The 18,588-nt window shown below is 38.5% G+C and overlaps 1 protein-coding gene across 1 annotated transcript; it reads right to left on the bottom strand.

The window, feature by feature from the left end:
• Positions 1 to 1,904: 1,904 nt before the first annotated feature.
• On the bottom strand, positions 1,905 to 18,031 carry LOC137386877 (sulfide:quinone oxidoreductase, mitochondrial-like). The gene is made up of 10 exons (XM_068073067.1): positions 17,984 to 18,031; positions 15,113 to 15,346; positions 14,204 to 14,374; positions 11,487 to 11,741; positions 9,331 to 9,434; positions 6,022 to 6,130; positions 5,210 to 5,393; positions 3,484 to 3,554; positions 2,425 to 2,603; positions 1,905 to 2,196 (listed from the first exon to the last, which is right to left on the bottom strand). The coding sequence occupies exons 2-10, from the start codon at positions 15,332 to 15,334 to the stop codon at positions 2,136 to 2,138; spliced, it is 1,356 nt and encodes a 451-aa protein (XP_067929168.1). The 5' UTR covers positions 15,335 to 15,346; positions 17,984 to 18,031; the 3' UTR covers positions 1,905 to 2,135.
• Between the last annotated feature and the right edge of the window lie 557 nt (positions 18,032 to 18,588).

Below are 18,588 nucleotides of genomic sequence, written 5' to 3'. Positions count from 1 at the left end.
TGGTGCATGTGTGTAACACTTGTAGAAACTATTGTGTTTATGTGGTGCATGTGTGTAACACTTGTAGAAACTATTGTGTGTATGTGGTGCATGTGTGTAACACTTGTAGAAACTATTGTGTGTATGTGATGCATGTGTGTACCACTTGTAGAAACTATTGTGTTTATGTGGTGCATGTGTGTACCACTTGTGGAAACTATTGTGTGTATGTGGTGCATGTGTGCCACTTGTAGAAACTATTGTGTTTATGTGGTGCATGTGTGTACCACTTGTAGAAACTATTGTGTTTATGTGGTGCATGTGTGTACCACTTGTAAAAACTATTGTGTGTATGTGATGCATGTGTGTAACACTTGTAGAAACTATTGTGTGTATGTGGTGCATGTGTGTGTAGCGGTTGTGTAAGCTGTTGCAGCCCAAGGTAAAAGAGACAGCCATTACTGGTTCATGAAGCGCAAGAGTTTTCATGTTGCCAAAGTGAAAGGCACACACAGTAATCATGATTCCTCCGATAGTTAAAACTACCGGTCACTGTCATGCGTAGACTTCAGCCACAAGTACTATGCGCATTAAATCACGAGGTTTATTAACAATAGAGCGATGCAAGAGTGAAAGGACTATAGCTCATCACCTAAATAGCTCGTAATGGTGCAGCGGAGAATTCCTTCTTTAGAGCATGGCTTGTAATCTTAAGGAAGCTTGATAACTGATAAGAATGACGAATCCTAAAGCCCAGTCCGGATCTTTAGATAAAAGATTGAAACAATTTTTAAGCTTGGCTTACAAACACCTATCAGCGTGTCAGCCTTATGTTCCATCTGGTAAGGCAAATAAAATAGGACATACCCCTTACCACCTCGAGGTGTCTTATAAAAGCAGGCTAATGATAATATCAGGTATACCTATTTGTTCTTATCTGTACAAGCAAACATGTGGTTGTCATGTGGGGAGGATATTGTAGGATACTAAAAAACAACATCTTAAGCCCTTGTAATACATATTCAATGTTTTTAAATATAACAAAAATTGTTTGCATTTCTTGGTTTGACATAAATGCAAACAATTTTAGTTCTCATCTCTTCGAGTCTCAGCCGTGTTGCAACTTTTCTTTTCAAATGCATACCGGTATAACCTCTTCACATCTTGTTCGCTTTGATAGTTTTATCTATGGAGTCAGGAGTTCGCATTATAAAAGATGGTTTTAGACCATATAGAAACCTTCCATCAATCAACAACCCTTAGGGAACACGCCGCAGCCTAGATGCGTTACTGACAAAGGACCTTCATGAAGTCCTTCAGTGTTTACAGCTGCATCTCTTCCGGTGTTGTCAAGATTAGAGTTATCATCCTTGCATGGCTGCCATATGTGCATACGATACAGTTACAGAATGTCTTATCCTGGTGCCTTATCAAGTCACATTTATGCCACCTGACCTTGAAGAATTTAACAGCTAGCTACTCAAGAGTCCAGATTGGATGATTTTATGATGATATAAATCCCACGGATTAACAATCTTTTGAAGAGTACAGGAAATGCTTGGTACCCAAAAAAGCAATTATCAAAGACAAGCACGAATAATATCAAGGAAGTCAAATGACTTGAGCATATCTACTCTTTGGCCTTTGTAAAGCACTTCAACCCTCACCTCACAAGATGGGTTCAGGAGCACTAGAGGCAGCGTGTCATACACCTGCTGCTTCTACTACACTCAACTATTGCATATTTTCACTTAACAGAGCATATTCTCGGAGGCAAATCAATGACTAACAGGATTCATTGCACACTACATAGTCTTGTGGTAAAAACAGCGGGTTGATACAAGAGTAGATTAAATCTACTGATAAAACTGGCTGTCCAAACAAAGCTTGTATAATAGCTAGGCGTGGTGAAGACAACTCATAGATAAATGCTGATAAAGTTTTATTAAGGATGTCAAGAGGTGAATAAATATAGAGAGGAGGAAGTGATTTGACTCCTCTAATGATCATGGTATCACAATTATAATTACTAATCATTAGGCAGATATACCATAAAATTTAACAAATTGCTACGCAATGTAAAAACACAACTTAATCATAAAAGAAAGGAATTGGCAACAACCAGAAACGAGTATGGCCATGTAGCTTCGAGTCATCTATTTTCCCATGCCAAATCGAAACAACTTTCGAAAAACCCGAGGTCCATGCCACCGTCCCCTACAAGCAATCGTCATTCACAGCCAATAGTAATAGAAAAGACAACTCCAGAACAGTGCACAGACTACTACAAACAGTTGTTGGAGAGAAATGGAACGAGAGATTTGACCTAAATGCTATGGAAAGTCTACTGTTGTCTATTCATTTATGACACGTTAAATTATCTCCCTCCACTAATCAATACTTTTAATGAAATGTCACGAGAAGAATGTATGGCATGAGACTCACTTGATTAACATCTGCCAGTAGATGATCGGCATAGCATCCTTCTTAAGGTACCACATGCTCAGTCTTTCCTTGCCCTGATTCACTGGGAAAGTCTCTAATGGCTGCCCATTATAGTCAAACTCAGCTAAGATAATTTTGCCACCTTTGGTAGTTAGAGGGCAACTTGTGTATCCGTCATACTGTAAATGAGAGAAGTTAATCTATTGGCGTGTGAAGTCACAGACTCAGACGACAGTTTGTAAATTGCGAGGCAGAATGTGCAGTTGATTAATGAATCAACAGTAACGCCTCCATGAAGGTGTGTATTTTTAAGAGAACGAAGGCCTTACGCTGTATAGATGTGAAACATTTTAAATAAAGTTATATATGCAAACATTTAAATATTATATTGTGCTATGAGCTTGCCCAATACCGTTTTGACTATAATATTGTAAGTGAATCAATAATTATTTTATATTTTTATCAGTTTACCATATTTAGCATTTCAAAATCTTGTCATGATTCTAAATTGCACCTTTTGCATTGCAAGGTGACAAAACATAAAAATAGACAAAATAATGCAAAAAGGCATATTTCGCCGTGATCATGTAGACAACAATCGACCACAGTTTCCCTTAATAAGGCCTATTCTAAATCAAACTCTCTCAGCCATCACTTCCGACCTACGCTTGAATATATAAATACACACAAACTGGAGATTATATTAATACAGTACACTATAAATGTGTAAGTTACAAACAATGAATACGTAACTATATGGATGAATCAGCTGCATGCTTAAAAGAGAGAGGAAAACTCCAAGCGCAATACGGTCACGCATTGACGAGAGGTTGAATAATGATCATTGTAGTTTTATGAAATAGAATATATTCTTCTAACGACAGCAGATGGAAAAATAAATGGTAACTTTGTAGCAATGAAGTATAACAGGACCACGGAGTGTATTGAACAACTGCTGCCATCATGAAATGGTTTTATGGAGATGTTCAAGTTTAACTTAGAACTGCTGTTATTGTGTAATAATTCACTAGAGAAGCTCATTGATAATTATTTACAAACCTGCAAACCGCTTGGCTTCTGACCTTTCAGAAAAGCTTCAATCGTGCCAGAGAGAATACCAGATTCAGCCGCTGCAAAGCAAAAATCGTGTGACAACAATACAATAATACAGAAGGAAGAGGAGCAGAGTTGGAGGTGGTGTGATACAGATATGGTACCAATCTAACCCAGAACATATTAACATAAATAACCTATATCTTTATGCTTGTATATTTTATATTTTTTACATTTTATCCATATTTTATATTTGCTCAAACTTTGTACACTCAAAAGGCTTACATACTGAGGTGATCACAAGTTGAGGTTTAAGCGAGAGATATTACAGTCAAACTGACTGACGATTGTTAAGCAAATATTTGCCTTGACATATGATGTAATATCCAACCTTTGAACTTCATCGCACATAGAGAGTTGGGAAGCGTCAGCTGGTTTATTAAATGAGCTACTATGGATTCAGTCAGAATACAGACTCTACAGAACTGCTATGGATTCTGTCAGATTACGGACTCTACAGAACTCCTATGGATTCTGTCAGAATACGGATTCTACAGAACTACTATGGATTCTGTCAGAATACGGATCCTACAGTTCTCACTACTATGAATTCTGTCAGATTACGGATTCTACAGTTCTCACTACTATGAATTCTGTCAGATTACGGATTCTACAGAACTGCTATGGATTCTATCAGAATACGGATTCTGCAGAACTCATATTGATTCTGTCAGAATACGAATTCTACAGAACTACTATGGATTTTGTCAGAATACGGATCCTACATATAGATTCTGTTACCTCTGACTATCTTTTGAAATATATACCAATCTCAAGTTTAATAATCCTATACATGATCAGGTTGAATATTGATTATTGATAATGATACCAAAGGACGGTTATGCTCTGAAACAAAATCTCAGTGCTGACATATTATCCTGTGTTTGATTTAGCCACTACTCTTTCGCTTTGTAAATGTGTTCAACTAAAATTTACCCTAAACAGCTCGCAGTGATTTGTTTTAATAAATGAGGATAATAGAGGTTTCACTCAGTTTTTGTAGAATATTCTAGAATTGATAATCAATGCTAATAGAGGATCCCTTCATGCGGATTACCATCTCCAATCAGTATTGTGCTAGAACAGGGTACGCGCTCTGAAGTTACAATATCATATTCTAACAACTAAAGCAATGTTAAAATGGAGTTTGGTATTATGATTGATTGATGCATGGCTGTTGGAGCAACTAACAGTCAATAATTGAGATACAATATCAAAACATATCAATGATACCAGAAATATTGATGCATTTATTTATTGTAAAAATTATGGTAAACAGCCCAAAAGGATGCTGAAATTTTTAGAGAGGTAATAAGCCGCAGTAAAGTGGGTGAGTGAGATGACAACTAGCTAAGTTTATGGGGTTCAAAGGTCGGTGAGGCTCATTTGATCGAAACCACTCCTCACAAATCGGCTCTCATTGAGCATACATTAAATACAACTTGGCATGTTTCATCTCGGTTATCAGTTTAAAAAACATGAATTTCGTTGGATTACAATCAAATCGTAGGGCATGGAGCACACAATTTTCAAAAAGTGAGAAACTGCCAGTAATTGATAGGTCTACAGTCGTTGAAACATGAACAAGCAATGTACTCCTGAATTGAAAAGGGCTGCCCATTGATAGCTGACATCAATGAGAAAGTGGTCTAGGTGGAAAGACAGTTCTTACCAACGGCAGCAGCTGTCTTAGAGGTGGGAGCGCTTGAACAGTCGCCAATGGCAAATATATTGTCATACTTCGTGTGCTGGAGGTGCTCTTTGCTCACATCCACAAAGCCAGCCTCATTAGCTATGGGACTTCCTTTGAGAAATTCTGGTGCTGACATGGAAGGGGATATGTGCAAAAGATCGTACTGAAATACAAATAACGCAGAGTTTTAGTCAATTCTAACAAAGACACATTACTCGCTGTATCTTGTACAGCCAGACTGTATCTTGTACAGCTAGACTGTAGATGTACAACTAGACTGTAGCTTGTACAACTAGACTGTAGCTTGTACAACTGGACTGTAGCTTGTCCAACTAGACTGTAGCTTGTACAACTAGACTGTATCTTGTACAACTAGACTGTATCTTGTACAACTAGACTGTATCTTGTACAACTAGGCTGTATCTTGTACAGCTAGACTGTATCTTGTACAAATAGACTGTATCTTGTACAACTAGACTGTAGCTTGTACAACTAGACTGTATCTTGTACAACTAGACTGTATCTTGTACAACTAGACTGTATCTTGTACAACTAGACTGTGGCTTGTACAGCTAGACTGTAGTTTGTATAACTAGACTGTATCTTGTACAACTAGACTGTAGTTTGTATAACTAGACTGTATCTTGTACAGCTAAACTGTATCTTGTACAGCTAGACTGTATCTTGTACAACTAAACTGTATCTTGTACAACTAGACTGTAGCTTGTACAACTAGAGTCTAGCTTGTACAACTGGGCTGTAGTTTGTTAGTAACTGAATGGTATACTTACATTCATTGTAACATTCTCCACTGGATCAGCACCAACTTTAGCAAAAGTTGCCTCCCCTTTGGTATGATCTACTCCAATTAGATTGTGTTGGAAGTTCACTGTGATATCTCTACAATTAACAAGTCCAATAAGAAACACACCAAAGAGTTATCTGCTCAACACAAATAATTAAGGTAAACCATTGCAAACAGCCATTCAATTTTCCACAAATTACATAGAATAGACACAGCCCAAACTCTTATTTTATGCAGCCCAAATCTTCATATCACGATATGACCTTTTCACTGCCACAGGCACTATTTGGCTGAACAGTGTCTTTAAAAATCACTCAGAATTCCAAACTTATACACATTTAAAATACAGACAATAGAACAAGAACAATATCTGTGACAACAATAGAACGATGATTAATAGTTCTATAAACTAGTTTCAAAGACTTACATGTAGAGCATTATTACATTGACATCAATACTGATATTTGTTGTAGAGAATCAAATATTAGCAGAGAAACTTAGCAAGCGCTTAAAACTATAGAAAGACAGGATGGCGTCCCGTCATACTATAGTACGACAATTACAGTATGACAATATATTTGACAAAAATTATTTTACCTCCCCTTCACATACCCTGAACCACCAATACATCTATCAAATGCTAAAGACTGATACAATTCATCACTTTCGTCAGCCTTTCTTATAAAAAGACACAAAGTTATTTATCAAATTTTATAGCATCCACGAACTTGTAGACTTTAAAGAATCTGTTATGGCAGAGCATTTTCTTACAGGCTTCAAAACATAAATTAAAAGGTCCGGGAACTTCATCTACAGTACTAGAGCAGCAATAAGAGAGCAGCATGATGGCTGATATAAACAGACTAGTTAACAGTGGCAGTTACAAAGGCTCCCTAGCAACTCGCGCTTGTATGGTAAGGAGTGCGCATTGTCGCTGCTTGCTGCCTATCGCAGGAAATGCAGGAGTTATATGCATAAGGAAAGTCTGCCTTAACAAGAAGGTATATATATCCCAATTGCTAATTGAATTGGTGCCAGCAAAATAGTTCAACTTTTAAAAAAATATTTAAAATTCTGAAAATATGTTTAAAGAACAGAATGATTTATTCCAAAGAACAAGAACAGTTGTTTTTTGATGAAATAGTTTCTAATCATCTGGCAAGTTTGCTCACGTGCATTACGAATCCATGACAAACGCAGAACAGTATCGCTATCGTTATTTAGCCTCGTCTCAATTGAGACTTACTGAAACACTTCGATAATTGGCGAAGTATTACTACCCTCAGTTTTATGTCTGAGGTTCTTGTAGAACCTCGTTAAGAAAGTCAGGTATTAATTGAGCAAAACAACCTTTTGTTAATGATAAAATTGTAGAGGCTTTCCAATCAAGCCTAATTGATTTAGGAATCATATTATACCGCTGTAGTTTTTAATAAGTAGCAAAGTTACAATGAATATTTAATTTAAATTTTTCTGAGTCAAACTTGAATATTGTGACAACAAAAAGTACAAACTTCTAAAAGAAACTAGAATTATAAAGACCACCAAACTTTTCAAATATTTTCATCTACTACAGATATATATATATATATACTGTATATATATGGTATATTATTTGCTATGAACTATTCCATAGGCAGTTGCCAGAGGAGCCAAAGCCACATTTAATTTAGAACAAGTGAGAAAATTTGTTATATCATCTATATTAATAAATCCCTCACGTGTGTATGGGGGTGTGTAGGGGGGTGTGTATGGGGGTGTGTATGGGGGTGTGTATGGGGGTGTGTAGGGGGTGTGTAGGGGGGTGTGTATGGGGGTGTGCATGGGGGTGTGTATGGGGGTGTGCATGGGGGTGTGCATGGGGGTGTGTATGGGGGTGTGCATGGGGGTGTGTATGGGGGTGTGTATGGGGGTGTGCATGGGGGTGTGTATGGGGGTGTGTATGGGGGTGTGTATGGGGGTGTGTATGGGGGTGTGTATGTGGGTGTGTAGGGGGGTGTGTAGGGGGTGTGTATGGGGGTGTGTATGGGGGTGTGTATGGGGGTGTGCATGGGGGTGTGTATGGGGGTGTGCATGGGGGTGTGTATGGGGGTGTGCATGGGGGTGTGTATGGGGGTGTGCATGGGGGTGTGTATGGGGGTGTGTATGGGGGTGTGTATGGGGGTGTGTATGGGGGTGTGCATGGGGGTGTGTATGGGGGTGTGTATGGGGGTGTGTATGGGGGTGTGTAGGGGGGTGTGTATGGGGGTGTGTATGGGGGTGTGTATGGGGGTGTGCATGGGGGTGTGTATGGGGGTGTGTAGGGGGTGTGCATGGGGGTGTGCATGGGGGTGTGCATGGGGGTGTGTATGTGCACACTTGTGTGTCTGTCCACGCGAATGCTAAGTATTTCCAAATGTTCTGGCTTGTTTCAGCTAAACTGCACGCATGTGCCCACACCTTCTGTCAGGTCACCAAAATATCTCGTTTTAAAACTCAGTCTGGTTCCTGAGAGCCAGCATTTTAAACACCCACCTGCAGGCTATCTGATTGGAAATTAAAGGAATCCCAGGCACGGCCGAGCTTACTGCTAGTCCACTTTAAATTCCTATAATTTTAATATCATACACTGAGGCTATACCATGAACTAAGGCTATGTCATACACTAAGGCTATACCATGAAGTAAGGCTATGTCTTACAGTAAGGCTATACCATGAACTAAGGCTATGTCTTACACTAAGGCTATACCGTGCACTAAGGCTCTGTCATGCATACGGTAAGAACATTGCGTGTGCTTAGACAATGCAAGCAAGCCACAGCACTGCAGTCTGCTAGTCTGTTCTCATGTTAATATATGATAAGCTGTTACTAAACTGGTCTTTAGGAAACAGCAAAGTAGACAGTTAAACTGAATTAGAGTATCTCACAATTTTTGCAAATTTTCAAGTAGTTATCTTCCACCATCCATGAACAAATAACTCCTAATAATCTAGCAATAAATTTCTCACAGCTAAATATTTTTATGGATGTGTTAGCGGTGATGCGAATATATGGCTGTCAAGTCTTAAAAATCACAACTGACCATCTAAGTTGAAATAGCGATGTACTGACAGGGCAGTCTTCGATTTATTGTTTGCAAGTGCAGAAACCTGCCATATGCAGTTCCCAATCAAATGAATCCATGCAGAAACTACCCATCTTTATTGTATGTTATTTACATGTAATACTTTTGCAATGAAGACACGCATACCGCTCTTACTTCATTCATGAGAACAGTGCACAGGTGCGCGGGAGTAGACAACCCTGTAAACTCACCGCTGCTTTACCACCTCTAGTAACGCGTCAGCATATTTCTTTACCCCAAAGATGACAGGAAGATTTGTGTTGTAGAGTACTCTGCTGCCTTCCCTCAACCCATTCTACAGTACAGCAGAACTACTGATAACTATGTATGTCAGAGCACAACTCATGGGAAGGCTACAGTACAGCAGAACTACTGATAACTATGTATGTCAGAGCACAACTCGTGGGAAGGCTACAGTACAGCAGAACTACTGATAACTATGTATGTCAGAGCACAACTTGTTAGAAGGCTACACTAGGGCAGGTGACAACGAGGTGCTTTCTCGCTTCATCAGTTGATTTGTATGACTATTGACCTAACGACCTTAAAACTATTGGTCAGTTAAGACAGCTAAAAGTAGGTCTTTCCCTGCTAGCGATATACTCTGTTCATGACACAGTCCATTGGTTGACAACACCCTTAGCTGATGTGCCTAGACTAAAATGTTGTAGTGAAATTACATAATGCACTATTTAGCCTAAATGAAATGAGCATAAGGAGGCTGAATAATCACTTAGAAATATGGTAAGATGAGACAACTCAGGACCCTTATAACTTGTCATGGGAGTGAGACAATCACTGTTTCCATGGTGCGCAGTACTGCGAAGCAGCCCCCTCCGAAGTCGAGGGGATTGTACGTTTCCATGCTGCGCAGTGGTTTTCAGCAAATACCGCAAATTAGCCAGAGAAGAGAAATTGTATAAATCGAATCGCTTGATGGAGAAATAGAATCGATCACGGATACCGAACATCATAAAACGGTCTTTTTATGATTCTGTCGTCATTATACTTTTATTTACAATACACATTCACAAGGTTTTACAAACCTTAACACACTTTTTACATAGTAATGTATTTTTAATAAGTATTTTTAAGTAATATATTATTTAAACGTTTATTTAGGACTTGCCACCTATTTTTCGAAAAGTGTTGGCATCGATAACTAAGTTCAGGAAAGTAATCACCTCATCATCCTCGTGAATGCAGACCATAATTAAATTTAGGTGAAAGAAGATCGGAAGAATAGTAAAAAACAAGATTAGCAGGACAACCTTTGTACTAGTTTATGGCCCTCGAAGAATCCGTCTCCACGGCATGAGAGCTATGCGCAGCCACTGCGCAGTCACTGTTTCCTTGCTGCGAATTCGCACTGGCTTCGCACTGATCAGTGCGCAGTGATTTCAGTGCGAAGACGCCGTTTCCATGATTCGGAGATAGCGCAACTCCGAAGCACTGCGCATCATGGAAACATAGTGAATATGCGCAACAACTAATTGACATGGTAGAAACATTGAAATACCCTCATTAATTCAATGAATGAATTACAGATCTTGCTTTCATCGTGTTGCTAGAGACCGACGCTATCGAGACATTAGAATTATATACATGTATGTAAATATTTCCTAAGAACTATTAAATTCCATAAACGCCATTGTTTCTGGATTCCACATGAAGAATGAATGCATTATTCATATAGCTTTAGCATGGAATCAGCGCTAGTTGAATACTTGATCAAGTAAAGCTACATATAAAAAGCAAAAGCATAATATTACAGAACACGGGGTTCAGTTGACATTTGGCACATGCTATGACAGAATTGGCATGTGAATTAAAAAAGTGCAAGAAAAATATAACAAAGTCTCCCCGATCAACTGAGAGAACACGGTTTTTCACTCACTATGCGAATGCTATGTCTCCATTCAGAGTAAATAGCATCATAGATAAGATATGAGGGCATACGACACTACTTCAGGTCGACTAGCGCCGGCAGTATGAATTGACAGGCAGTTAAGACGAGGATTATTATTCAACTCTCACCGGCAACTAGTACATGTATATGTTACCCTAGTCAGGACAAAGATAGTTCATCCTATGTTGTTGCATCTTAGCTAGCATACATGTAGCGCTCTAAGATCTTGATGTAAACATAGGCTCAACCTTTAGAGCACACGAGTCACCTTACGAGCAGCTGATATCTATAAAGAGACAATCTAAACCACAGCCGTCACTACCGGGAACTGCGAATTACATTAGCCATAGTCAATCCACTCATAAGAGGCAATTTGTTACCCTTCTACTCAGTTGGTGCATTCATACCAACTGCTGCCGCTGACAGGTGGACACTCACCTTTCTCAGGTAGTCATCGAATAGATACATAATCTTCTGAGGTGCTCCGGGACACTTGATAGGCAATGGAGGCATTGTGAATATCGCTGTTCCACCTTTAGGAAAGGCTTGAAAGGCTTTGTGTGTCTTATTAACATAATTTGCAGAGAAGTTGCTGCAAACTCGAGGATCCGATTCCAAAGCTTCGAGAGATCCAGAGATCTTATCGAAGTTTAATTGCACTCCGACTGCCACTATTAGCATGTCGTACTCAAGCTGCAAGTAGGGTCTAATGTAACACTCATTGGTAGACTAGATCATAAGGCCTTCACAGATTGTATACTGTATTTATATTTACTTGTATTTATATTTATTTGTATTTATATTCACTTGTATTTATATTTATTTGTATTTATATTTATACTGGCTTATCAATCCCTTGCAAGGATGGATAAGTCTGTATACATAGTCTTGCAGAGAAGGACAAGTCAAAGTGTTACATAATTGTAAAAGACATCATCGTCAACACGGTAAAGGAAGAATCTGCTACAGTCAAATCTCGAAATACAGAGGTGATCCATTCCGATATTCCCTTCTTATGCTGAGAATGTCAGTGATTAGAGTGGAGATTCCTATATGAACACATTTTATTTCATCTATTTCATTCCACAACGCAAAAAAACTCAAACAATAAATACTTTAGATAATTGTATGTCACATTCAAGATTAAAAACTATAATATATACGAGAAACTAAAGTAATAATCAATAAATGGAGTTGCTCATCGTTACATCACTTTTACACTAAAGACAGATGAAGTGTAGCCTTAGTGCTACATGAGACAGGCGGTGTGTAGGTAGAGGTCGTGCTGGCGATCTGGAGCTACGTCAACCTAAACTATGCAACCTTTATACACTAATTTATATTCACATATTTTTTGTATTGGAACGTGATTATTTTAAATTTTATTTCTATCGCTTCTCCACTTTTTGCTCAATGCAGGCTTTTTGTTTACTTAGAACCACTCCTACTTACTTCCTCAAAGCGTTAGAGATTTCTTTAATAAACTAATCCAAAGATGTTTGCATGTTCATCTATTAATTGTTAAGTCAATTATAAGACAGTATTGCCTTCTTTCTCTCACAACCACTAGCACTACCGCTACCCCCCTTCTTTCTCTCACAACCACTAGCACTACCGCTACCCCCTTCTTTCTCTCACAACCACTAGCACTACCGCTACCCCCTTCTTTCTCTCACAACCACTAGCACTACCGCTACCCCCTTCTTTCTCTCACAACCACTAGCACTACCGCTACCCCCTTCTTTCTCTCACAAGCACTAGCACTACCGCTACCCCCTTCTTTCTCTCACAACCACTAGCACTACCGCTACCCCCTTCATTCTCTCACAACCACTAGCACTACCGCTACCCCCTTCATTCTCTCACAACCACTAGCACTATCGCTATCACCCTTCTTTCTCTCACAACCACTAGCACTACCGCTACCACTTCAACTAAATGTTTTTAAATCCATGATTTTAAAACGAGAAAAATTATGAAACCCTGCATAATATTACTCGAGCAAAGTACAAACAAAAGTCTACTCCACCTCTTAACCGAAGGAGAACTGTATACATATGGATATTTACAAAACTGCGATGCTTTGAAAAGCTTCAGATGTTGTATGTTGAAATTGCGTCAAATGTACAGACAAACATTTGCTCAAATGTTGTATCATAATTTGAAAAATAAATATGTAGAGGCGAGCATGTGTAGAGATTTGACTGTAGTAATACTTAAGCAATACCACAACAATAAATTATTACTGATAAACCTAGACTGACTTTCATTATAGAAAAGTGGTGCATAGTTCCTGAACGTGAACTGATACCAATGTTATACTATTGACATAATATGAATAACTACTACTAACACCTCTCTTCTGTTACACATCAGGCAGGGCATAGCAATGGTCGCTGCATTCTAACTCTGCCTCAATAGATAAAAAGATCAGGTAAAATGGCTAGTCATGCACTGTTACCACTGTTGACCTTCCTTAGCCCACTGCCAAGGCTGCTGTATTGTGCAAACAGAGGTGCCTGGTTGTTATGTACATAATAAGGAGCGGAGCCAGCCATGCATATGCCGGCTTTAGGTCTGAATACATCCTGTTTATTTCACAAGTCTAGAAATTACGAAATGACAAGCAACAGCAACTACGTGACTAGACATTACCAGCCTATCCATGCGAGATGGATAAATAGCGGATCAATGTAAAGTGCAATGAATGGCATATGAATTAACCTATTGTGATGGGCATGTTAAATGCGGAAACCTAAATTCCTTCTCTGGAGTCAACTCACGATTCGGTTTCACAATGCAAGACATTAATCATGCGCTGACACACCACAACAACCAGGATGAGAAACAGAAAGACCGCGAGGCGATTGCGCAAAACATAAACATTTAGAGACTATTGCAAAACTTGTTGGGCAATCTTTGCAGAGCAACTAGAGAAAGGCAGCGACTCCCTGCAGCCTCCTGTTGTACTAGTAGCAGTGATATGGGTAACTGCCAGGTATGCACTGATGCGATGAGCTTCCTCCGAGTGCTAAGTTTTATAAGGAATAAATGTATGGCTACCCTCAGAATAGTAAAGAGCATTGGCTATAATGCAGCGACTTTGAGATGAAAAAAGGTAAGATTAAATAGCGAAGGCGACTATCGGAACCAACCTTGAGACCGGAAGAAGTGACAACCGTGTTGCTGTCAGGCTCCACAGATGCAACCGAATCCTTTATCCACTTTGCATCTCTGGGTAGGGATTTTCCCATGGGTCGAGCTGCCTGAGTAAGGCTTTTATGCCCTGAACCAACTAATGTAAACATTGCCTGGTAGTAGTGAATCTGCAAAGAGTTAGTGGAAGTCAAACAATACACCGCGAGCAACAAGCTGTAGAAATATGCTCAGTAATAAACTCATTCTCGAATGTCCTTACTGTCATTTCAGTTACAGTAGCAAAAGTAGAGTCTGCTTTCAGTTTTAGCAGGTGAGATGAGAGCGTGTGTAAGGCGACACAACTCAAAAGAGTATCATACTAAGTTGTGGCAATAAACTTCCATAAGTAATATATTCTCTTGAAAACTGTACAAAAACAACATGAACATTTTTTCAGTGAGCAGACGTGTCCAAGGCATATAATAACACTCAATGAAAGCCAAAAACCTATGTTATCTTTAAAAAACTGCTTTAAAGTTATGGCTGATCCAAAATGAGTAGGCATACAAATCTGAATAGCCATAAGCTGGCTCTGAGAACGAGGGTAAGAAAATATAACTATTTAGTATTTGACTTTAAATGAAAGATCTCAAAATAATAAATGCATGCAAATGATGACAGCTCAAATCGAAGCCTGCTAATTCTTGAACTACCCCACGTGATTAACAATAAGCAATGCATCGTGCATAATGGAGTCGTCTGCCCACCATGTTTACTTTATGACGAACATGGAAGCACCCTCCTTTTCACAAGCAACAATTAAAAACACAACATGTACGAGATACATACACTCGTAGATACACATAGACTAATGAAGACCTCAGTGAAAAGCCAATTATGGAAATATGACAAGCGAGTCCACTCACATCATGAGGCTCTACGACCGCTACGTTTCCCTTTCCAAACTTTCTCGTCATCTTAGCAGCCATCGCACAACCCCCTGAACCACCACCAAGGATTACGCATTTGTAGGAGCTCTTTTCACTTTGGGTAGAGTAGCTGGCGGCCGCAGCCCTAGTAGCTATCAAATGTGTAACCTGCCTGTTGTGTAAGCCTAATTCTCCGATCTTCTTTACTAACTGTGCCATTCTCGGAACTGTCTAAAACAGACGTGGCAATGGTTTTGAAAACTGTTCTTTCAGCCATGGCTAGTATCTCATGACAATTCACTCCGAATGAATTTATGCAAACCTTCTACAAGAATAGACCTAGACAAACATACCACGATATATCAAGGCAGTTGTAAATGTAATAAGTACCTAAAACACTAAATTATGCAGATTGAGTTCTGGCGTACAAGTTAGTTAAACTACCTGGCTTGGCTAAATATATCAACAGGATAAAAAAACTACATGCCCATGTATATGAGATTAGTGGAATCACAGAAAGTCTGTAGTGACTACTTTATAAAGTCTGCTAATTCTATTTTGTAGAAACATGATCCTCTACAAGACTCACCTCTATAATAATATATTATTAATATATATATAATAATATACCGGTATATAGTATAGGGTTTGGCCTTAAGGGTCTAAGTAATGCAACTGCAGCTAATAAAGGCGGTACACATTTGGAACACCTCTAGTCTGAGCCCCAATCAGATGTATATTCCAATATAAGAATTATGTTGAGGGTAGTAGGAAAGCACACAGGCTACCAGAGATGAGAAGAATGGTTAGGAAGAAGCGTTATTGCAAGATAACGTTTTAGTTTATAAAAAGTGAGAATAATTTGTATTAGTCAGATTACTAGCAGCCCAGCCTTCCATCAAGCCAATCAACTTGGACTGCCATGAAAAGGAAGAATGTGATCATGGTTCCTATATTAAGGGCTCAATAAAGCAAATAGAACTATGACTGTAATCCTGAAGCTTGTTTTAAGGAAAAATCATTGAAGGTTCCCATTGAGACTGTTCTCTTTTCCGTTTGATTTTTCTAAGTGGTGAAGCATAGAATAAGGATAATTTTGCATTAAAGAACAATAGAAGCTCAAGCTAGAGATAAATATGAGTGGCATCAAACCTGGCGCTGAGGCTATTTAGATGGTAAAGGTATTGAACAAAAGGATTATAGTGAATACATGTATTATAGTAAATACATGGGTTATATTGAATACATGCGTTATAGTGAATACATGGATTATATTGAATACATGTATTATAGTGAATACATATATTGTCTTGAATACATGCATGATATTTGTAATCATGTTGCTAAAATGATGAATAAATTTCAAAATGTTGATATATTATTCTAAATGCATGTCATGATAGGTAAAGGCACTAGGGTGTCCAGACATGTTCTGCATCTTCCAAAAAAAATTTGGTTTTTGTGGCTGTAGAAGCAATGCTGCTGTGCCACACAGCATTGAACGCTGTAATTTCTCAATTTGCCAGCCTGAAATATCCTTGTTGATAACACCATCGAGAAATCAACGTGCAGCTAAACTACCCAAGAAACTATCCACAAGTCAACTAGTTTGCAAGTTAGTTAGGTGTTTGCAAGTTGGTGTACATTGGTCTTAAATATCGGTAAAAAATCATTGGTTAATTCATCTGCATACAAAATAGAAATTTTACCTATCTCGCCAATCCAAATAGCTGGTTTATAAGCAAATGTGATAATATATGCTACACAGTATACTATTAGCCAGTATCTACAAATTACACTATCCATGTCTAAAAATTGGAAACAGAAGGTAACAATCGCAAACGGGTAAATTTAATCGTGTGTGTTGTGTATGACTGTGTGTGCATTGAAAAACCTATACCTTAAAAATACATGAAATAATGAATAAAAATACTTTGTTTCCAGCTCAGTGAGATCAAACACAAATTGAACTAAATAATTTGAACAGTATTTCGGTGAGATGATAGGGCACCTTTTCAAACTCTCAACAAAAACTTTTGTTCATCAGAAAAAAATGAAACAGTGAAAACCAGTTAGTTGATCGCTAAATGCTACAATTTAACCACTAATGATGTGTGACATTGACTCTACAAAAAAACTTCATGCAAACAAAATACATATTATTTGGTAAATTCAAGTGTGACAGCAAACCTGCCATCAAAAAACAGTCCAAATTGTCACATAATTGACCAGCAGTGCAAGTAAAATCACCCACTGTGGAGTAGCGTCGGCAACCAAACTACAGAAGAGTTCACTTTTGTCTGTATCTCAAACAATAAAGTAGTAGACATACTACTTACATATTGAGCATTCAGTGGTTCTTTTTAAAAATGAACCATCAAACGGATCTAGTGAAATGTTCATTTTATGAGGAAAATAGGCCTACTTTAAAAGTTATGTACCAAAAACCCAAATATGCCACAAAAATCTGCGTGCAACCAGCACGCATTGGGAATTGCAGAGGCTATTACACATTTTAGTTTTTTTCGGCTCGTTTCTCTTGGTATGCTTCGTAATGCTACTGCCGTTACCCCAGCATGCCTCTACTTTCAACGTTTTTTCTTTCCATGGACTCGGTATACAGTACCCAACAATGCAACTTAGCATCCCGACAAAAATTGTCCCCTAACTCCTCCCTGAAAGCCTAAAGTATCATTAGCATGGCAATGAAACCCGCAATTATGCACTAGTGCAACCCTAAAATGGCTCAAGCGATCTTATAATATTACATATACATTTTTACAGCATGACAACAATGTTGTTCAGCATAAGATTAACGCAAACAATCCTATATCATTGACAGCTATTCAAAATAGTAAAAGTAAGTACCCTCGATGCGCAATGTATTTGCAAGCTCGCAGCGTGTGTTAAAAATGATTGGTTATCCCGTTGTACGGGCTATTTTAGGGGCGTTAATTTAACTCAAATCATTGGCTCAGTCATCAGCCTACCGACTTGCGCTTTTTTTAACTGGTCAAATCGAATTCGTCATTAGATATTCAAAGCCTAAGTGTCCGTGGGATCACGCCCTTCTGATGAGACGAGCCGTCCAAGCCACACGTGCAACTTACTAAATGATCAGGAGTTGTCTACTCATGCCAAACGATGCAAACAAGCAGCCTCAAACATGTTTGCATTACAATACTGGCCAATACTAAAAGATAACTAACTCTTTTAAATTTCAAAAAAGTACAACCTGGTTTTTTAAATTCATGGATAGACCAATATAGGCACTCTTTTTATAATAGAATGGCACCGAATGTTGTGGGTCAGGGCGTTGATGACTCCCTCAGTTTTTAATACGATCTTAGTGTTGCAACAAATTAGGTTTTAGCGTTCTTATCAATCATTTTATCTCAAATTTTATGTTCATATAATGCCCTCGGGCGTATTGGACAGATTCGAATATATATATATATATATATATATGTATA

Source organism: Watersipora subatra, chromosome 2 (genome assembly GCF_963576615.1).
Source record: "Watersipora subatra chromosome 2, tzWatSuba1.1, whole genome shotgun sequence".
Lineage (NCBI taxonomy): Eukaryota > Metazoa > Bryozoa > Gymnolaemata > Cheilostomatida > Watersiporidae > Watersipora > Watersipora subatra.
Note: the sequence above shows the minus strand (reverse complement) of the source record. Positions and strands in the feature narration are given on the sequence as shown.